General features: G+C 30.4%; 1 protein-coding gene across 1 annotated transcript in view; it reads right to left on the reverse strand.

Annotated features, from left to right (window-relative positions):
• Positions 1–4,397: 4,397 nt before the first annotated feature.
• The window catches only part of LOC145284477 (uncharacterized), a 537,192-nt gene continuing 517,584 nt past the window's right edge, over positions 4,398–24,005 (reverse strand). The window contains exon 7 of the mRNA XM_080133338.1: positions 4,398–13,197. Within this exon, the coding sequence (XP_079989464.1) occupies positions 13,130–13,197 (68 nt within the window). The 3' untranslated portion in view covers positions 4,398–13,129. The remainder of the gene's footprint in view (positions 13,198–24,005) is intronic.

Raw genomic sequence — 24,005 nt, forward strand, 5'->3', positions numbered from 1 at the left:
ATAAAAATAATAAATTAATAATAATAAAATAATAAATTAATAATAAAAATAATAAATAAATTAATAATAATAAATTAATAATAATAAAAATAAATTAATTAATAATAATAAAATAATAAATTAATAATAAACAAATTAATAATAATAATAATTGAAACCAAAATATTTAATGTTCTAGCCACGTTCACTGCTGTTTTGAACTAACTCAGCAGATATGAAAGTTATAAAATTAAACCATTTTAGCTATGATCAGTTTACACAAACGCAAACTAATAGAAATGAACGTTTTGCATTTAAACTTGTCGTTTTCGTACGCGTTATTCATCCGTCCAAAGATTTTACTCGTTATAAAACATCCTTGGTGTACGATTACTATTTCCCGTTAATATCAGTTTGTGACCAGTAGTTTAAGAGTTTATCGGTTAAATATTTGCATATACATATTTCTACTGCTTTTTTATATAAATTAAAATGTAAAATAAATATATTTTCCTGACACCTAGTTCAAACACATAACTGAATCCTTTTTCCAGTTTATCCACAATTCAAAAAATGTGTGTGTATATGTGTGTGTATATATATATATATATATATGAACAAATGATTAATAAAATATGTTAAAAGACATCTTGAAAAAGAGTTAAAAACATTTAATTTTAAAAAAGGAAGCACAAGATAAGTGGATAGTCATATATATATATATATATATATATGACTACTTCATTTAATCACATAAATTAATATACCAAAATATTATTTTATGCGTAAACTTTAAGTATTTATTTCAACAGTACTCAATACATAGGTAGAGTTAGGTAGTAAGTTATAAAAATATATATGGCAATTAAGCTACACAGAATATTCCACGTTTCATCCATGCTAGGATTCGTCAGGCATAAGCCTGACCAATCCTAGTTGTGTAGCTTAATTGCCATATATATATATATATATATATATATATATATATACACACACACACACTATTGATTATTATATATTATGAGAAATAATTTGCCCGGTGGACTAATTCACAAAAATAAAAAAAATACAAATGATATCGTTCATCAAATTCCGTCTGTGTTTGTTTACACTATCACGCCAGCTGATATTTTGGCTTGACGATGAATGCCCTGGAAAAGTCACTTCTGATTAATGTTTAATTTTAAAATATGCAAATGAAGAAATGATTTGTAATGATTTTAAATGGTACCTCATAAATTGAACTCATTAATAAGAAATAAATTTATATAAAATGGTGAGGAACACACGAGCTTCCACAGGGGAGCATTCGATCTGTAGTCGAATGCTCTATCACTAAGCTATATATCCAGATTATAATAAATCTGTTTTTTTTTCTTTTTAAGAAGAAATGATTTGCTAAGATTTTATTATCTCTCTTGACCGGTGTAACGTAAAATATTCCCCTGTAAATTTTTTTTAAAATTTATAAGAGAGAAAAGCTATTTTTAAGGTCCGATGTTTTTCGCTTTTCGATACTTATCGGATGAATTTCTGTACAAAACATATCTAAGAACACTGCCAGACATATAAATTAGCTTTGTGTGATATTTGCAAAAGATAGGTTCCGAAACGCTGAGCCTATGAGGAAGGAACTCACCCCACCACACACACAGTGACTTTTATATAATAGTGGAGACAGAGATTTTTTTTCTGGCTGATATATAACAATTCTTCAATTCAACTAATGTAGAAGATTGTTTGTTGTTTTTAACAATGTAACCAACAATCACGTACAGAATTCTTTGGTTTGGGTGAGTTCACATTACTTGAACAACCTGTTTTCTTTTAGTTTGAATTTTAAATAAGCGAAAGCACTTTACGACAATTTTACAAAAAACAAAGGTAATTAAGCATAACATGGTAGCTTAACTTTTCAACACGTCGCCTGGGGGCGCCCGCATCTCTCAATTGAAGTATGGAAGCACAAATTGGAAACAATACCACCGCTCTTCTCCAAAAACTGCTTGCTTATATATTTGGACAAAATATTAAGATATTTTGTGTTAAGAAATTTATGGTTTAAAATATATTTATTAACAGAAACATGAAAAATAAAAAAAAAACAATGAATATGTCGTGAAATGTTGTTTTGAATTTGTAAACTTTATTTTATCAATTTTTATTTTATTTTTTGGCAAACAATTTAGATATTAAAAAACAAATTTATTTACAGAAACATGCAAAAAAAAAAAAAAATTAAAAAAAAAAAAAGGACAATGAATGTGTCGCTAAATATTGTTTTGAATTCTTAAATTTTTTTTAATAAATTTTAGTTTATTTTGGGCAAACTAATTAGATATTTTAAAAATATATTTATTTACAGAAACATGAAGAAAACAATGAACGTAAAAAAGAAAACGTAACTATATTTGAAAAAAAAACACACACACACAAATATGTTTGAACAAAAAAAAAGTAAAAATTAATTAATGAAAAGTTTACGAATAATCTTATTAGAATTCAAAACAATATTTCACGTTTCTATAAATATATTTCTAAAATATCTAAATAAATAAAACAAACACTTTTTTAAAAAATCCTTTTTTAAGCTGGAACACAAGGCGGCACATTCATTGTTTTTTTTATTTTTGTAAACAGTTTACCAAAATATATAAAATTAACTTAAACATAGTTATTTATTATTACTCATTTTTTTATCGTATATTTTTTTAATAAGTAGTTTTGAAGAAAAGCGGAGTTATTGTTTCCATTGTGTGCTTCCATACCTCAATTGAGAAATGCGGGCGCCATCTAATGACGTGTTTGAAAGTTAAGCAATCATGTTATGCGCAATTATCCAAACAATACATCTTAATAATTATAAAACTCTGTAGACCGTCAGGGCGTACTTGCTTGTTTGAATCTTGTAAATTTTGGTCCAGGTTTCAATTTGAGCTGATGGCACGCATGTCATATCTTTTTTTTTTTTTTTAAATACTTCTGAAGGTACGACCATATATTGGGTATAATATAATATGAAATAATCGATAGGGAATTGACTCTTTAATAATAAATACAAAATCTGCATGAATTAAAATATAATATTGAAGCATATTTTACAACCGAGTAATGCCGGACGCACACCGTCTGCTATTATATACATACCATACTTATAATGTATGGTATATATTATATATACCTTACTTTGGGGTAATTATGCCAAGTCCAGGGTAATTGCGCCAGCTAGCTAAAAGTGTTCTTTTGGCAACCATGCATATAAAGAGCACTTTATTTTAGTTGCCGCAATTACCCCTGGATTTGGTGCAATTACCCCAAACTATGGTATATATGATAAAAAGTCTACTGCCTAAAAGAACCTTGATATAGAATGCAAAATTCAAAATTTAATGGCTTGAAGACCAAAACAAGCACAGATATTTTTTTTTCAATAAATAAACTTTTATTTATTAAAATTAAATTTGACATTTTGATTCATAGCAAATACACGCTAGACTGGCGTTTCTACTATATCGAAAATTTGAACATTACACTTAACTAACAGCTGAAAACGTGCCAGGCATTACATTACCATAATGGTACATAAAAAATGTATTTCCTGATGAAGATTCTGTTATGAATGGAAATATCGAATTTAATGGCAATAAATATGTTTATTTATTGAAACAAAAATTCTTCACTTGTTTTGGTCTTCAAACTGTTAAATTTTGGAAATATATATATAATAGAGAGAGAGAGAGAGAGAGAGAGACTCTCGATAGTAAATAAATAAATAGAGCTTATCAATAAAATAGATGGATAATGAAGTCGTCACTAGAAAAGAAAAAACAACTACAAAAACCTAAGATAGGGAAGTAACAACGATGGGTATAATATTACTTCAGAGCAAAGCAAAAACTTAAACTAATAAACAAACGCCAATTTAAAATAATACCAATACCTCCTCCATTAAAGCTAAAAAGAATTGATTTAAAACATTCAGATTATTTTCAATGAACACACAACACATTGTTTTGTTTTTGTTTTCTGAATAATTTTTTTATATAAATTATGAAGGAACAGATGTCAATTCACTTGCACATTGCTTTTTATTTTGAAAAGAAGACTTAGTCTCCTCTCAACATGATGTTTTAAATTATAAAATAACCAATTTGCAACCATGAACAGACAGCCATATGTTTTTAATTTTTGAGAGGAAAGAGTTTCAATGATTTTTAACTGATAAAGAGCGATTATAAAGGGATGTAATTCGTTTCTCATTAATGTTCGTGATGGTTTTTTTTTTTTTGTGACGCTAGATTGACGGACATATAAATAGATAATTTGCTACAAAAACAAAAACATCAACTGAAAATCAAAACACATCCGGGTAATGTCGTGCATCCGCAGTGAACAAAAGAAATACAATTTTCAAAAGATTTCATTTTCTTTTAGTTTTATTTATTAAAAAAAACACAAAAATATCCAGAACAAACATTCCTTAATAAAAAATACAAATTTCAAAAGTTGTAACCAATTTTCCTTTGAAATGATTTGCTTTTACAAAGAAAGCAAATTTGTACGATATTAATGGTTACCATTTTTTGTTTAAAAGTAAAACAAAACAGAAGTTTATCCTAAATTAAAAATGTGTTCGTCATTTTTTTTCTGACATAAAAACAAAAAACATTTGTAATATAATTTTTTTTTGTTTAAATTTTAGAAATGAGTGATGTTAGTTTTTTTTTTGTTTTTGTAATCGTTTTATTTGTAATACAAAAATGCTTATTTCTCATTAAACAAAAAAGTAAAAAAGAAAAATGAGAAATAAAAGAAACACAGGTTTTCTTGTCCAGAATGCTCCCTATATTAAAAAAAACCATATCCGTGACAAAGTGAAAATATCATATTCTAAAAAACACAAATTGCTCAAGTAGTGTTATTTTTATAAAGAAAATCATTTTAAGCAATTAATCGTAGACGTTACAACATAAATCAAGTAAGTCTAAAGTATTTTTGAGTTATCCTTACCTTGTTTCTTGAAATGTCTTTCAAAATTGACGGGTGAGATAGTCACTTCTTGGATACTCATAAAATTTTTATTTTTTTATTTAAAAAAAAAACTACCTGATCAATTTAAGTGATTTTTTTAATATAACATTTTCATTTCGTCATAGGTACATATATCATGGAGAGCTTTTATTCATTTTTATTTTTTGATATAGAGAGAAATGTAGACAAGAACCAAAAAAATGTCCTAACATTAAATTTTGCCAAACACTGTTTTGACAGCTTTCTTAAACAAAAACAAACAACGACGGACATTGTAATTTTATTTCATGGATTCATTAGTTTCTTTGGCAGACGTTGTAGGGAGTGCCCCCCTCCCTCTAAATTCCCCAAGTTTCACTTTTTTTTTTCCTGTTAATATTATCGATTACAGACTTAAATTTCAGATTATAAAAAAAAAACTGAAGAAAAAAATTTTTTTTTTTCAATTATAACGTTGTACTAAATTGAATGCGAACTTTCTGACCATGATGAAAAAAAGACCGGAAGGTAGGGGTTAGAATGGAGGAGTTAATAAAAGGAAGATTTCTTTACCCCCACCCCACCCCACTCTCATCTATGTGTCTACTCCCCTCACTCTCACATCTATGTATGCATCTATGTATCTATTCCTCATGGTCAGAAAGTTCATGTCCAATTTAGTACAACATTATAATTGAAAACTAAACCCCCACGTGAAAAGTTATAAAGATTTATTTTTCAATTTTTTTTTATAATCGGAAACTTAAGTCTGTAATCGATGATATTAAAAGTAAAAAAAAAAAAAAAGTGAAAATTGTGGAATTTAGAGGGAGGGGGGCACTATCGACCACGTCTGCCAAAGAAACTAATGAATCCATGAAATAGAATTACAACTTTCAAAATTATTTTTATAAAAAACACCTCTGTTAATTCTACAAACCAAACTACAGCATAAAAGAAAGCTGATGATACTGGTAGGACATTTTTTTCTAATAACATTGTTTAAATTTTTTTAATCAATAAGAAAATTACAACTCTTAGTTACGACAGAGATGCGTGCAATGACTTGACTTTAATTCAGACCAGAAATTACTTACTAGTAACCATATTAAAGACTTCGTTATCACTTTCAAATGTTGAAAGGGTCACAATGCAAACATGTCAGCCATTTGTATATTCGTTTACAGTAAAGTGACGAACTTGTTTTTGCTTACTGTGACTCTTCGAAATTCCAAAGTAATTTTGAGAACTTTAAACGAATGAATGGAGAATAATTTCTGGGTTGAATCAGAATTTAAAATCAAGAGTCAAGTATTATAGTTCGTGTGTGCTCCTTAAAGAAAAATAATAATTTTCGCACTCCACCCTGTCGTATTCTTCCAAGTAAAAAAAAAATGGTAAAAAAAATCAAATAGAATATGTGTGGATTTTAAACCAAATTACAGCAATAAAAATAAAATAACATTTTTTTTAATCCCCCAAAACGCATGACTGATTCGTTTATGATTTAAAATTACCAAATACAACACAAACTCAAAAGCAGGAAAAAACAAAACCAAATTAAATTTAAAAATATATCAATTATAATCATTTTCTCATTTAAGTTTTGTTTTGTTTCTATCATCCAAATCTAAGTGCGCAAAATTCAAAAGAAAAAGAAAATATCTCGTTTTAAACGTTTTCCATAGCATCAACAATCAATTTAAACATTGTAAAACAGAAAATGCCTGCAGACAGGAAGTTTTCATAATAAAACCAGTAAGATTGTTTGTTAACACTTCCGGTGAATATCCCCCTTCGCATATGAAAGTGTTATTGAATCTGGGAACAATCTAAAACTAGACACTATGAGATCTTCTTTATAAGTGCTGATTCGAGGGGGTTACCCCTCCCAATCTACGATGACACCAGGAAACTATAGTATACTTATTAAAATGAAGAAAAGGGAAAACAGATTACTGGCATTTTAAGCCTAGGCCTTTCTCAATTGTTTTCGTTTTGCTTTACATTTTCATTTAGCTTCCTTTATGTCCTTAAAGCAAGACTTACGTAAGTGGAAATGGGAGATACTTCATATATATATATATATATATATATATAGAGCTTTTAATACTGAAAACGGACACACACATATATATATATATATATATATTAGTATTGCCTACAACTACGTCCTCAAATGCCATACGATTAATTAAAAAGCATTCTAGTGTACGTTAACCAATTCACATGTTTCTTGTTAGATTTGACTAGTCATAATATTAATACAAAGTTTTAGTCTTGTGTTTACGGGAAACTTACGAATTAAATATTTATTATTTAAATTTTTGACTTCAAATATTTCAAGTAGTGTACTTTGTGAATGCTGAGTTGACAAAGTCAAATAGTAATATTTTTTATATATATATATATATATATATATATATATATATATATATATATATATATATTAGTAGTTGACTTTGTCAACTCAGTATTGCTTAGTTGACTTTGTCAACTCTACTTGAAATATTTGAAGTCAAAATTTTAAATAATAAACATTTAATTCGTAAGTTTCTCGTTAACACAAGACTAAAATTTTGTATTTATTTATATTATGACTAGTCAAACCTGACAAGAAACACATGAATTGGTTAATGACTAGATCACTCTGACTGACGTTAAAAGCATTTAAAAAGAAGGTTTAATTTCAGCTGTATCTCTCGCGGCTGTCGGTAGCCCAATATTTCTAAATAGAATTCTTAAAACAATTCAATTACTAATTTCCATTAAAAATTTAGAGTTAATAATTAAAAAAGAGTATTAAATTTTAATATGCAAATGAGGTAACTTCTTAAGTGTTGATTCATTTTGAATAAATAGTGTATATAGAAATCGTGCAGGAATAAAAGTATATAAATGTCCGTTTTCAGTATTAAAAGCTATTTGTGAAACAGTCTACCTTTTGCTTATATTAACCAAATTGTGAACAAACTGACAAAACAGACAGGAATACGACTTTATAATAATAGATACCTTTATGTGTATGTATATATGCATGTATATATATATATATACTTCAACTGTTATCAGTGTTGTCTGGACAATAATGGTGATCAATTTGAACATTTGCAGACATGATGCTTCAATCATATTTGTATTTAAAGCTATTATATTCATAATGAAAGTTTTTATTTTCATTTAAAATGTGAGTACATTTTTTCTTTCTGACGTCCTATATATATAACAAATAAATGACAAAATTCTATATTCCAAATTTCATAATGTTGACCATCTTACAATTTATTCCTTAAAGTATGTTAACATTCACAATTCTTGACAGCACCTGTTTCGTAGTGCAAGAAATCAATCAATGAATCTATTTCTCTATTTCGTGCAATAAACGAAAAAATAAAAGGTAATTGCAACTTCTCTCCCAATTTTCGAATTTTGTAGTCATGTTCATATGCTTCTTATTTTCTTTTGATGGGTTGATAGGTACTATTTCTTCAGAGAAGGGCAGAATAGATTCATTGATTTATAAAATAATTAAATTAATGATTTTACGTCACGAAACAGGTGCTGCCAAGAATTATGAATGTCAACGTACTTAAAGGAATAAATTGTAAGATGGTCACTATTATGAAATTTGTAATATGGACTTTTGTCATTTATTTGTTATATGCTCTGTAATTACATTGAGCTTAATAAATTAAGGATTAGTATAAATAAAATGTGGAATATAATTGAAAAAGATAAATCCGCAGAAATATATATATATATATATATATATATATATATACACATACACACACACACAAAACGTCACGTGTTTTTGATCTTCAATCATCATCAGGGCAAAGATAGTATCTCGTAAGTAGATTGATTAAGTAACAACAAGACTGCATTTATTTTAAACCTTTACAAAGACCTATTTTTCTAAATTCCCAAGATAAAGGAAACATCCTAAATTAACAGGTCCCTGAAAAGGTTTAGAATATAATACAATCAGCATTAGTTATTGAACAGGTCTATTTTTAAATCGCTCACTGTTAACTATACGCTTATAGGTTTGATAAGTCGTTGCTTGTTTAACTACATACAGAGTTATGTAGTTATACACTGACATACTATTATATGTCCCCCTTCTTGGGTTGAACACTGTGATAAATGATATTATCAACTACAATCAGCAAAAATGCATTTTTAAACACAAATTGTAGTACATTCCGATAGTTTCGAATGCTTATATAAACATGAGATCTCATCTGCTGATGGCTGAGTAGTTAGAACTGCCTAGTTAACAGTAATTCTAAGTTTTATCCCGACTTGAAGCAGTTGTCTATCTAGCAACGCTGAATAGCAGTGATACAATCAAATAGTCTGTCTGTGGATGACACACACATTAGAAATAGGCATCCATTTATTTATATATGTGTTATGGAAAATCAGAAAAACATCAGTACTCTCGGTTTCAAATCTAAAACAAAAAAGACCAATATCTGATCTCCTATGTTTATATATCTGTCATCTGTCTCCCAGCATGTGAGATGCCAATTTCCAGAAAGACAGATATAAACAGAGGCTGAAGAGTCCGACAAATGCGACCAGACATTGGTCTCCTTTGTTTGGATTTGAAACTGACGGGACTAATATCTTTTCTGAATGTCTGTAATACATACATAAAAAATATTAGACCTATTTTTAAAATTTTCTTAATAATCGAGCACTCTTTGGAGTTCTCTCTCACTAACCTTACATAAGCCTATTCATTATCCGTTGTGTCCTAACCACTAATACTATTCATTTGAAAATTTATAAACTGTGAAACGTAAGTATATCTTAGCATGTATTTTGTTACTAAAGTATATAAGAAGAAAGCCCGAGGGAAACAAACGTTGGTTGACTCAAATTTTGTATAATATATATTAAGTTACAATATGATACGCATTATGATAGACAATTTTAAGAAAATATATCTCTATTAAATAAAATAAGTTTATTTTCACATATAAATTTATTAAAATCAGAACAGAGCCAAACCAAGATATACTTTGTACTTTTAAAGGATAAAATATATTTTCAGATAGTCTTATGATAATAATCCCACTTTATAATGTAAATTATTATGAATCTATCAGCATTTAGGATAAGCTACGTTAGGCCAAATTATTTGGATCGAAATAATATATATATATATATATATATATATATATATGGTTTCCCCAAAAGAAGCCGAATTGATCAAATATAAGCAAAAAAATATTTCAGAGTGACCTTACCAAAGTCATCAAGAGTTACTAGACTAGCGAGGGGCAGATACTTATCGTAGAGTGGTACTTTTGGTTGAATTCAAATTTCAAATCTATCAGTTCTTTTGAAACACCCTATATATATATGTGTGTGTGTGTGTGTGTGTGTGTGTGTGTGTGTATATATATATAATCCAATATGGCGATGTAAAACGTTTCCCATGTACGTTTTGAATTTTATTGGGGTGGGGGGGGGGCCGGTTATAAACTAAGTGATTGTTTTCTAAATTGTTTTTATTTTTGCAGACTTTACAAATCTCCATTTCCTTTTATCGTTTTAAAATTCTTTTTTCATTCCATATAAAACTTTCTAGCAGTTTGTGAGCAATATTCATTCATCTCTGAAGAGTCATTCCTTTGCTATTTATTGAAACAAGTGTAAAACTTATGAAGAAAAATTCAGGTCTTTGTATGTATATAAAAACTTTATGGTTTTGAATTTAGTACATCTCTTGGTTTTGGAATGATAAAAAAAAAATTTTTTTAAATCACACACATTATATATATATATATATATATATATATATATATATAAAAATCTTTGAAACTGCATGGAGAACTAAAATCAATCGTAAGAAGTTTATTACTTTTCAAAATTTACATGCTTAGTATGCTAAAAACCTTGGAGTCCATTATGCAAATATCTCTATAGTAGATAGCATTAACTTTTATGCTATTTTATTAATATTAACTATGTCTAGTCTGGCACAAGGACATGTGACTTGATGGTGAACGCTTTCAACTGTTATGTATATATAAATTCCATAGTAAGTCAAATTTGAACTGTTGGCATGACTGTTAATGTTACTTTTGATCGTCTGATGCTTTTTATGAAAATGTTTTTATATGGTGTGTAGTTCTACCACATCCCAAACTTCATACATAGAGTAGTGGCAGCAGATCTGGTCAGATTAACATAAAGTGAGAAACTTCCAGTAATGACGTGTTGTTGATTTTATCTATATGCTCCTTAAACTTGAATGCATGTATATGTACGTATGCTCTGTATTATTTTTTAAAAATTAACTACTATTTCAAAAAATAAAAAGAAGCCTCCCTTTGTTTCATCTTTTTCACACCCTTCTTATAAGTGAGACTTTGGGATTTTTTCAGGGGCAGGGGGATTTACACGTCTCTATTTAGATAAAAAAGAAAATGAGATAAAAATGATGAATAAAAGAAATAAAAGTTTGTTTTTTTTTTCTTTTCTTTGTTACTAAAATGTTCACGCATCTCCTAAAGAAACAAAAAAACAAAAAATAAAAATAAAAACTAATGGAACATGAGAAATAGGCAAAATTATAAAATGTTAGTCTTTGTAATAAATGGGTTAGTATATGCCTAAAAAAGGAGCAAACATTTGGGTATGATAGTATCCCTGCATACAGATGCAGGTTATTATTATTTCTTTTTCCGTCTTTAATGCAGTTCTGATTTTTCTTTTAATCTTTTTTTTTTTTTGAGGGAGGTGGGGAGAAGTACAACAAACTAGGAACAAAAGACTGCATGAGAGAAAGGGGCTTGGATTTTCTCCAGGCTTATTTAGTCAAACCAAGGGAAAAAGGTCATTTTTCTCCGTCAATGTGAAGATGGTTCTTCTTAGAAGGAGTATAGTATGCTGGCATGCATATTATTGTCCTTCTTGCAATATTTTTTATGTGGTTGGGCGGTAGTGGTGGTACGTTGTGGTGGTGGTGGTGGTGGAGCACAGTTTTAGTGGAATCGAGAAAGGGATTAACTGAGTGCATTTTAGCAGCTAGGTAGTTCGGGGATCGTATTTACGAAGTAAAGAGAAATGCCATTCTCCTCCAATGACAGCATGAAAATTTTTCCCCCCGGTAGGAGAATAATGAGGAGTCATTTTTTGCTGGAGGAATGGTGGAGTCATTTTGTATTAACATTTTTTTTTACTATATATATATATAAAATTGTTAGATTTATGGAGATGGTATATATTTTAATATATTAAAATCTTATATATTTTATATAATTCCAACCAGGTAATTTAACTAATTTGCAAGATACTATGTGTCAATGTACTAGCATAACTGGACTTAACCTAACTTTACACAAGATAGTAGATGGCCAGAATTATTCAGTTATAATTTCAAGTAAAAAGTGTTCCAGTTTATGCTAAGAATAAACTGTCTTCCAATTTTTCAACTTTGTTTATTGAAACAAGTTTTTTTTTTATGACAATTAACTGACACTTTTGCTTCATTTTAATTTCTTACTTTTTATGCAAGAAAATCTTTTTTTTTTTTTTTTTAAAGAAAAAAAAAGACTTTTCAGCCAAGATGTCAAATAGTTTTTGTCAATAAACTTATTTTTGACAGCTTCGTTAATTCTGTTTCCTTTCCGAAAATTCACTTTTGATGTTTCTTGAAAGATCTGAGACAACTATATTGAACTCAAATAAATTTCATTGGCTATTATAAAATTTTTAGTTTAAATTTAAAATTTAACTTTAAATTCTAATCATTTATTTATTCTAATGAAGAATAGTTGGAAAAATTTTCCCAAAAGTTACTAAAATGCACTCATTATTATTATTATAAGTTATTCTTTATTTTTCAAACTTTTTTAGCACCCGCCTTCTTCTTCCAAACATTAACAAGCACAGAAAAGTGATTGTTTTATTTTCTTCAAAGGAATTTGCAAAAAAAAAAAAAAAAAAAAAAAAATCCTGTAGGCAGCTACAAAAGTTTTTCTTTAAAATTAAGAAAAAAAACAAAAAAAACGGACCCCCTCCCTCCCTTCACCAAATGACCGGATTAATCATTTTGTCATCGAACCTCTTGCTGCTCTTGACCATTTATCTTCAGGTCTTGGAGAGAAATACCATTCTTTCAGCCTTTACTCTTCCACATAACTTTCCACTTGTTCATGAAGTGATTGATATTTTCAAACGATATATCTGAAAAATAAAAAATATATATATATATTTTAATTACTAATTTTAACGGGAGAAGATTTAATTGAAACCTTCAAAATTATTAATGGAATTTCAAAATAGACACTAAAATATCTCTTCTAACATTCATACTGAATAGATCAAAAAGAAATTAAATCTACGACAGGACTGATATTTTGTTACTTGTTGGATTAGTCAGGAGTATGTACGTCTATGGGCACAAGTGTATGAATTCATTAGAGTATATTTCATTAAAATACTTCTAAAACAGACACGGGTGCAACATTGCAGTGATGGGACAGAGAGTGGAGTTTGGCCGACAGTACGGGACCTATTAGATTTCAGTACGAGTGTGTGTATGTGTATATATATATATATATATATATATATATATAAATCAAACACTTTTTTCTCACTAGCAGTGTTTTCATACACATAACCCATAGCACATCCGATCAAAAGTGCCTGGAATTTTATGAATGGCTTGTTTTGTCAAATTTTGGCCTCAAGGAACGAAACTGTTCAATCTGATATTCTTTAATTAAATATCATGTTTAAAGATGCTTTATATCCCAGCTTGTCAATTCTGAATTTCATCAATTACAAATGAATTAAAATCTCAACCCGAACATATTTTAAGTGTTTTTTTTTTCTTTCTTTCTTTCTTTCTTTTCTAATTTTACATGGTAAAAAAGAAAAAAAAAAAGAAAAGAAAAACGTCTCTCCTCTTTTCAAACCTATTCATCAGATTTTAAAATAGATTTTGTAGTATTAAATTCTTGTGAGCTTAATTTCTTAATCCACCATAAACTATCAAAACGATAAAACCATTTTGAATTATGTTGATGCTTTTTTATTATCTTATTACAGAACCAAAGGAAAGAGGAAGACATGGAAAGCTTCTATGATTATGGCACCGGCTTAATAGAAAAGACTAAAAAGAGAGAGACGTCACTACCTATCCGTCAAACAACTTATAACATGCCAATGAAATTATAGCTTAATTAAACAATTTGGATCAAAAGTATTCCCTGTCAAGGATAACGAACCCTTTATTAGTGCAATATAACATTACACCGGGAGGGGGGGGGGGGTTAACGTGGACGTTATTCTGTAGTTCCTTTGCTTCAACTATCATTTACTTACCTCGTTACAAGGGTAGAGTTAAATACAAGGTCAGTTTTTTTTATATGGAGAAAACCCAGCTCTCCCCCAAAAAGAGTACTCTAGAATGAGAGAAAAAAAAAATTAAATTGTCTCAGTCTAGAATGATTTCTTTCCCTGATCGAATACAAAACAGATGAAGTGCAGTATCATAACAAATACTACACTTTGCTCTTAGCCAAAAGATCAAGGAATTGAGACTATTAGATATCCTGTTTCACTCATAGCTAGAAGGAGGGAAAGACGAGTTCATACCTTTTCCAAGGATAACAGCGAAAATGGTACAATAGTTTTGGTATGGTCTGCACATTGCACATCGATGCACAATCTGCACCTGCAACAATTGCACCATCGTCACTTCCACAAGAGCACAATGGAAACGAACATGATCATTTGAAATGGATGAAGAAGATGAGGAATCAAGGGAAGTTAGGATCTCAAGATACTGAGATAACCAATCATTGCTTAAGAGATATTAGATGAACAGTTTTTTTTTTAACTGGGGGTGGGTCTCTGCATATCAAGGCTAAAATACAACTTGAGGATAAAGGTTAATGAGTCTCAGGTAACAGTCATGATCAATAATGGTGTAACTTGAGTAGGGTTTAATTAAGCGGACGACTCAATAAGAACTTATTTATATTAGACTTGAAAACGACCATATTATAGTCAACTGGAAAGCAGTCCCACAGTATTGTCATACAGGAAAGAAACTTTGTTCATGGAATTTGTTTAGTTTTCGGCGCAGATCGAGAGTAAGGGAAATTGTTGACAGTCATAGTTAGACAAAGGTTTGTAATGAATATTTTACAGGCGGAGGACCATAGAAGCTCAGTCGAGCACCAATGAAAATATTGTTAAAGCAGGGATAGACTCACAACATCTATTCTGTGAGAAAGAGGAAGTACACACAAATGGAATAAATCGAAGGCAAATGTCTCAGTAGCCAGGATTAGAATCAGATAGAAATCTGGCCGACAAACTACAAACTATATAGGATAATGCTAACATTATTTCCTGATACAAAGCTATAACCGTGTCTGTATAAAAGAGAAAACAAGTATTGTAACGATTAAGTAAACATTTTTTATATAGTTTCTCTTTCTTTTCAGGTGGTCTATTTAAGACCGGCTAAAAAAGAATCTCAAATAGATTTCAGTTTGAGTGATGAAGAAATGGGGGGGGGGCAAAATAGCACAGAACGAAAGTACAGCGATTTTCTTTTCAATCTGTAAATAGAGATTGTATTCATATCTTGAAGAAAAAAAAATAAGTATGGCAAGGAATTTAGTCTGAATGAAAAAAACCCAAAAAAACTGAAACTGTAGCCAGTGTTTAAAATAATTAATAAATCGATAACGAAAGATGTGATTTTAGAAGAAAACTACAAACATTACTACACAAATTGCATCTAAGAGAAGCCAGAGATTCTGATTGATGGAGACGGATCACATGACAGGAGAGGTGGGTTTGATTGAAATAGTTAACTAGGCCAGATGCTGTCAAGCATTGGTGGTGTACACAGGCCAACTAAAGTCCCTGTCTGAATGACCAAATAAGAAATATGTGAATAGAGTATTCCTTGGATCAAATCAGCAACTGATGACCCATCATGCTAATGAGATAAATTTGTTTTAGAATTTTCTAGATGAAGATTGATTCTTGATACAATTGGAGCTGTGGGATCTGATCAAAAATTGTGTATACTGACGTTTTTTTTTTAAAGGACAGTAAAAAGTGGACTTTAGGTAGGTTTACTCACTTCCTTTATTTTGACCTTTAGTCCTCACATTCCATGGGCGATGTTTTTGACAAAGGGGAAATACTTGCTGTTTTCTAGGTTGGATACTATTCATTACACATTATTTTGTTTACCTTGTGGTATTTATTTTTTTTTTTAGCTTCATGTCTTGTCTGGAGCGATTTCCATGAAAAAATAAAAATAAAATGGACTACTGTTCTTATCTTTAATGTTATTTTCACAACGTTTCGACCAATGCAACCTCCAACCGTCTTCAGCTGCATCCTGTAAAACTTTGGAACATGTACAGAATTTCGAATAGAGTAGATTCTCATCACGTCTCCCACGACTGTGTAGAAGTTTTAATTCTTATTCATCTTCTTAACATTGCTGTGCTGTTGGATTGAACCTTTGCTCTCCACATAGAACGATGCATAAAATGCTACGTATAATCAATTCAAAATGACAGTATTCTGCCAGTTAAAAGTTAAATCCTCAGCACATCAATACTAAGAATACAATTGAGAATTATCTTACACTTTTACCAATAGTTATTGCTGAGGAAACAAGAACAAGCCCCGTCTCCCCCAAAATTATATAAAATATTCTGTTTGAAATTCTATAAAGATTTCCAAATTTAACAAAACGTACTTGAAATTAATTGAAGCTTACATAAGTCAAAACATTAAAATATCATCTAAGATGAGAATAGAAGAATAATACAAATAAATGAATCTTTGGTGCATTCATAGTTTTTCTGCCCACCTCAAGTTTCCAATTATATTCACATATTTCCTGTTTGGAAGATATGAACCTATATTAATAATTAAATTAAATCCAACGTTGATCAGCACCTGCCAATAGATCACTGGTTGCCTGAAACCTACAGAGTTGAAAAATCTGCATCTTCTTGCAGATGTGAGTTGCCAACCGAGTAGAGATCATAAAGGTCATCATTATCGGCTTCATAGATGCAGACCAAGGAGAAACTTCCACAGTCATCTCCAACCACTAGCAACATCTCAGGAAGGAATGATTTAATTGGGTTGTTTTGTTTTACAGAATATAATCTCTTCAGGTTATTTAATGTAGAATGCAATATTTAAAAAAAAAAAAATGTTCCAAATTCATTATATGTTCAAATATTTATTCATAGTATTTGGTTTGACTGTTTTGTAGAAAAAAGTGTTGTTCCAGTTTTTGATTTTGCAGAATATGATTGGGTTTTGCAATGGGAAAGAAAAAAAAAACAATATGACCAATGTTTAGTACATTATTGGTTAGAAAGCCAGTATCTTTGAACAGCCTTATTTGGTAGCACCAGATGCCCTAACAGGTATTACCACTCCAGACAATCCTGGGAGCAATGATGACTAAGGAGAGACTCCACATTCTCCACAGCCCTCAAATGGGGCCTCATCACTGGATGCCTTTTAAGGTCATACTTAAGACCTATGCAGAAATGAAACTACAAAAAAGTTAGAGAATTACCAACTTCTTTGGATTGTGAATCCCCCTTTCTAAAGCCCTTTCGTCCGGCTCAGGAGCATTATAGGTCAAATGGAAGGCATTCAGCAACCAGAGAACAGGAATGAGGTGATCAAAAGGTGCTATGACCAGATGGGACTACAAAACTGACCTAACCACCTGTGCATGTTGAGAAAATGACCATATGATACAGCTATGCGTTGTCTGCTCTCTACTCCCCAGCCAGTTCAATATAAAAGATCTTGTCAAGTTCAATAATAATACAAAGGATTGTGTCAAGAAATAGGAATTTGTCATATAATCACATGCTTTGACGACACGAAAATAAGACCAGCTATATACACACACATATAATGAGATGTGTGTGTCTTTCTATTAATCTACTCACAACATTTAAGCTATAAAACCAAGGGATATTAAATACTATAGGAGTGACCCTCTTTGTAGATTGACATAAGATGTTCACATTTTATTCTCATAAAGGGATCTCCAAATTAAAAATATTTTACATCTGGATTTTCTGAAATTTAAAACCTAGATTTTATTTACCTCACTCCCATGACAGGAAGATGTGACGCAAGAACAGAAAGTGAGGATTATAAGCCAGTGTCCAAGATCACTATGGTCTACAAAAATTGCCTGAGCAATCCCATTAGCATTCCCTGAGGGGGGGAGACTCCGACAACTAGCAATAAACTAATCATTTCTCAAAGCACAAAAAGGTAAAGGTTGGAAGGATTGATCTCCTAAAACTGTACACACCCACATCTTTGCATAACCAAGAACAAGGTCATTCAGCAATGGCCCAGATTTGGGCAGACAAAAAATTTGATAAGTTATGCAGTTTTATAACATGAAACCTTGTTTAAATCCATAAACTTAAGTAGAAGAAAAATTGCGTGTGAGTACTTTCTTGGTTTACATATACTATTTTTACAACATTACTAGAAACCAAGAAAAATCTATTCTTTACCGTAGATTATATACCAGACAAAAATGACTAATTGGTTCACCCATTGAGTTTGTTTCAATCTAGAAAAAATGAGTTCGAAAAACCAGTTGAATAGTAAGAAAGAAATATATAGCAATCATGAAGTAGCTAATTTTGGAATTTATCTTTTTTATATATTTTCCTTTCTTCTTTTTTTTTCTTCAACTAGAGGTTAAATGCAGTAACATTCCCCCTTGTTTATAACTGTCTCTTTCAATCACTATTCTTTATTGCCTTTGGCTGTTTAAAACAGAGAAAGATACAGAATAAAATAAGAGTGTGTGGAGAAGGTAAACAAGATACCATAGAGAGAGGAAGAGAGTGATAATGTGTGATTGAGTCTGGTTGGTTACTTGTTGGACAGCATATCAGCCCTTTCCAGGTTATTTAATGTTAAATCCAGTAATTGTGAAAAAGTATTTATGCTTCAAATTTCTTCATATCTTCAAATATTTATTCATGGTGTTTGGTTTGGTTGATTTTTTTTTTTTTCAGAGGAAAATTGTTATTTTTGTTTTTGACTTTGCAGAACACTGAGGCTGGCAAAGGGAAAGCAAAAAAAAAAAAAAAAAAAAAAAAAAACAATAACAAACATTTAGCGCATTTTAGGTCTGAAAACCAGTATCTTCAGACAATCTGACCTGGCAGCACCAGAGTGTAAGTGAGAGAGTGTGATAGATTACAAATTAAAGAGTTAAGAGGGGAGAGTCAAATAAGATGATGAGAGAAGATGTGTTGCATGACATGCAAGCAACATCCGTTTAAGGGATCAAAAATTGGAAAGGATGCACCCATTTTCTTTCTAAAAGCTTTTATTTGATCCGAACTGAAAGTAATGGATTCAGAGTTCTGTTTAAATAAAGAAATGAGAGTGTCGTTTGCTATTTTTATCTTTAAAATAATTACCACGAGGAAAGGGGATAAAATTATAAAATCGTCACATATCTGAATAAGAACTAAAACGTTAGAATTAATTACTTTATTTATTCATCAATGCTGATTGAGAAAGGGGGGAATATTGGACAATGGTGGGAAGTGAAAGCAAATAAACTTGGTCATACATCTCTATTAGAAGTTATAAATGTCAGTCATCTTGCCATTTGGGAAATTTAATTTTTGGCCAAGAGATTTATGTATTATATAAGAGTAGAGGGTTAACGTTGACGGACGTGTCTCAATAAAAACAGTCCGATTGGATAAGATTTGCAAGATTGATGTGTGCAATGAAGCTTTCAGTGAGGCGACCTGACACTGTTGGAGTTAGCTCAGCAGTTTTTATCTAAGCCCATATTATGCAAAAACCGAAATTACCAATAAGGGCAATGGATCATTGAAGACCACCCTTGTTGCATCTAAAAAATCTATTTTGCAATGAATATGAGAGAGGAGGGACGAAGTTAACATTTTGCCGTTGTTGCATGTACCGCAATTGAGGTGTGTGATAGCAATCTGTAAGAAAAGAAAGAATTTGATATGCTATGATTGGCTGAGGGACTGTGACAACCACTGGCCTCTGGTGGCGCCAATGTATGGTTGGACTCTGTAATTATTATTTTTGATTTGAAAAGAGAATAAAGGCTGGATAGGCCTCTGACAGAGTGAACTAAAACATACAAAGGTTTAAAAAAATAAAAAAGGATAAGGTCAAGCCAAGCTGAAAAATAAAAAAAACTTTGGTTGCGAGGAAAGTCTTTGTCAAACCCAATCTTTATTTAAACAGTTTTTAGTGTTTGCATACTATAATATAATTTAAAAAAAATGCATTTTAGGTAAAAAAAAAAAAAAAAAAAAAACAGAAAAAACTATTACATATTTATGTATCATTATTTGTAAAAATGCCAAAAATTACCAAAAAAAAAAAAACAAAAAAAAAAACGTTAGTGGTCCACCATTTTATATTTGGAAATAGTGGATTTGTCAAGATCATTGATTGCAGTTACCTTCCCTGGATTTTTAAAACCTCTTCAACATTAACTAATATAAGAAAACTATAATTCAAATTTTATTTTTGCTTGTAATTATTTTTCTACTCTCTCATTTTTTGAATTTTTTACTGATTTTGATATGACACGTATGCTCATAATTGTATTTTACATAAAATGCATTGATTTGAAATTCCATTATACTGCCCAAGTACCCTCTATTTTTTCATGCGTTCATTTTAATTCCTTTTAAAACCCATTATATGAAAGATTTCATTCAGTTTAATTTACTGTCTCTCGCTTTACTGCATCCCGTGCAATATCAGATAGGTAGAAGTAATTTATATATGTATAAAATTTCTATGTGCATCTAAAGACAATATATAATGTGCAATAAATATTCCCATTGAACCATCTGTAAAATTTGAGTATTGAATGTAGCCGCCCTCAGAATATATACTAGCAATAACAGTTGGCAACTATCCACTATGACTATGTAATTCCTACTGCTACATGCCAAAAAATCTTACATAGTAATATAGGATAAGGAGAAAATAACAACCTTAGTAGAAGTTAGTATCCCTAATATCGCTGGATTAAATAGAACTGAGAGGGAAAAGATAGCGAAATGCGAAGGTCTTATGTACAATACGAAAAGAAACGGAAATCTTAAGATCTCCGTCATTTCAGTAATTATAGTAGCAACCAGACTCATGGAAAACAATTCTAAAAACTACCTGGCGAAACTTTTAAAAATAGAAACTTTTAAAAATAGAAACTTTTTAAAATATTTGGTAAAATTCAATTCTAAGTGACACTTTTATGGAGGTTGAAGGTTCAATCTTCAGAGCGGCAAATATTGATACAACTGCAAATTACTTGAGACTTCTAGCATGTCATAGCTGACGGAATGAGAGCATGCTATCACCGGTGAACCAAGCGTAAGAGAGATACAAACAATTAGTGCTTAAAGAGACGGCGAAAATCTTAATATCCCTCATCTCCAGTATGAACAATGATTTTTTAAATACAGGCAAGCAATTACAAAACTATAATTCTTGTCTGTGTTGCCATCTGTGTCCACTTCTTAAAAAGACAATGTTCTCAGTTTTTGTTAATAACGTAAGATATTTTTATAAGTCATTATCTGAGTAATCTAAGCATTTGTTACTGAAAAAAAAAAAAAACAGTAAGTTCGTGTTGTGAAACGATAACCGCAAATAAGCAATTAATATTTTTCCTTTTTTTAAAAAAGCTTGACAATTTACAGCTAATGCTGTGGCAGCTGCTACTAGCTCCTAACCATTAAATTTCGAAATGAAAATCATATAGAAACAAAAAAAAAAAAAAAAAAACGAAAAAAAGAAAGTCCTCAAATAAAATCCCTGCTCTTCTTGGAGATCATATTCAAAACTAACAACAAAAAACAAAAACATGGAAAAATCCAAATTCCTTTTTTGAAATGATAGGTGCCATCGGTTCCATTTTAAAAATAAAAGATTTTGGTTTGTCTGTTCGACAGTATATCAACCCTTTTGGTGGTTTTCTAATACTGATATACAATCCATAATAATAATAATACGTAAAGGCAATTACATGTGTATTATTCCAATTATTAGGTTTAGCGTTTTTATCTTGAATGTTGTTCACACAACGCTTCAGCTGATGTAACTTCCGCCTTTTGTCAAACTTTTAAAAATATTTGGTAAAATTCAATTCTAAGTGACACTTTTATGGAGGTTGAAGGTTCAATCTTCAGAGCGGCAAATATTGATACAACTGCAAATTACTTGAGACTTCTAGCATGTCATAGCTGACGGAATGAGAGCATGCTATCACTGTGGATTAAATAAAGGGTTCCGTTTGATATTCCATGTAAATTCCTGAGATTGTTCTAGTTTGGCAAGATACACCTGAAGATGGTCAAAACATTCTGCGAGTAATACTTAAGATGAGAATAATCCAAACGGCAAATTCATGGAGATCACTAGACCAAGGAGTCAAACTGGCTGGAAAAAAAAGAAGCAGATAATTCTGAAGAACACATGCCATAATAGTATTTATAGAAAAAAAAGTGGTACTAGCAACATCACGTCCGTGTGAGAGAGAGATTGTAGAGGAGAAAGAATGGGAGCAATCTAATTACAAATATATTTATGCACTTTATGAAGACCCCTCAAAGCAAATTTTTAATTCTTCTAATTATTCATAATTTGAAATGAACTCAACAAGTCACTGATCTTTTGCTTAACCATCTATGTATTTCTCTCACCCTCTTTCTTTGTTGATTCAACCACTCTGTGTATGCATTTTTTGTTCTGCTGACAAGTCACACATTGCTACATTGCTTTTAATGTCTGTAAGTGTTTAGAGAAAGAGCGACTCCCGTTTCAACTACTCGATAGAGTGCTTATACATATGGTAAATATATGAATTAGTTAAATGGCAAAACTCATAACTTCTATAATATCAATAAAGATAATCTATAAATAAAGAAGAGATTTATTATTTCTCGTTATATAAAAAAAAGTCTCTGGTGCTTGTACACTTTAAGGGCAGTGCTTTTTTGTAGATAGGACAGAATCTTTTTAGTTTCGTTATTTTGATTTACAGTATATTGACCTTTTCAGATTATTTAGTGCCAAATCCAGTAATTTTAGAAAATGTGTTATGCTTCAAGTTCTTTATATCTTCAAATATTTATTCGGTGTGTTCGGTTGCTTTGTAGAAAAAAAAATGCTAATTTTGTTTTTGACTTTGCACAACATGATTAGGTTTTGCAAAGGAAAAGAAAAAAACACACACAGTAATATCAATGTTTGGTGCATTTTTGGTCAGGAATCCAGTATATTCAGACAAGCTGATCTGGTAACACCAACTGCCCTAAAAGGTATTAGCCAAAGTGGATCTAAAAGCAACGATAACTAAGGGGCAACTTCACATTCCCTATAGCCCAAATGTCTTAAGGTAATACTCAGAACCCAACGATATCTTTGGTTTATTAAATTGTTAGGTGAAAGTACAGAATAGCAAACAAAGTTCCCCCCTTCCCTCGCTTAAAAGTGCCTTTCTAAATAATAACGTTATTATTTCAACATAGCCCATAAACTACACAAGTACAGTTTTTCTTAGATATATCACAGTTTATTCATCTTCAAATGAAATCAAACAAGTAATGGTATTTATTAGAAATGATTTCTTACAAACAATTCAGTGAATGTGAATTATTATTCAACCCATAGCTTGAGGTAGAGGTCGGTGGTTGTAAATACCTTACAAAGATTTCGATGAACCAAACAAGAATAGATAACAATTGAATAGTAAGATCATTTCAATGTAATTCATAGTCATCCACGGACTGTTTCGCTGTATCACAGCTCTTCAGTGCAGCCAGACTAGCACCTATCCCAAGACAGGAATCGCACCTACTGTCTAGTTGATAGTCAACAGTTCTACTCCTAATCATATCTCTAATGTCTTTATTTAACCGCCACTTTTAAAGTGT

This window comes from Euprymna scolopes, chromosome 9, assembly GCF_053919585.1.
Source record: "Euprymna scolopes isolate OS-2025 chromosome 9, ASM5391958v1, whole genome shotgun sequence".
Taxonomy (NCBI): Eukaryota; Metazoa; Mollusca; class Cephalopoda; order Sepiida; family Sepiolidae; genus Euprymna; species Euprymna scolopes.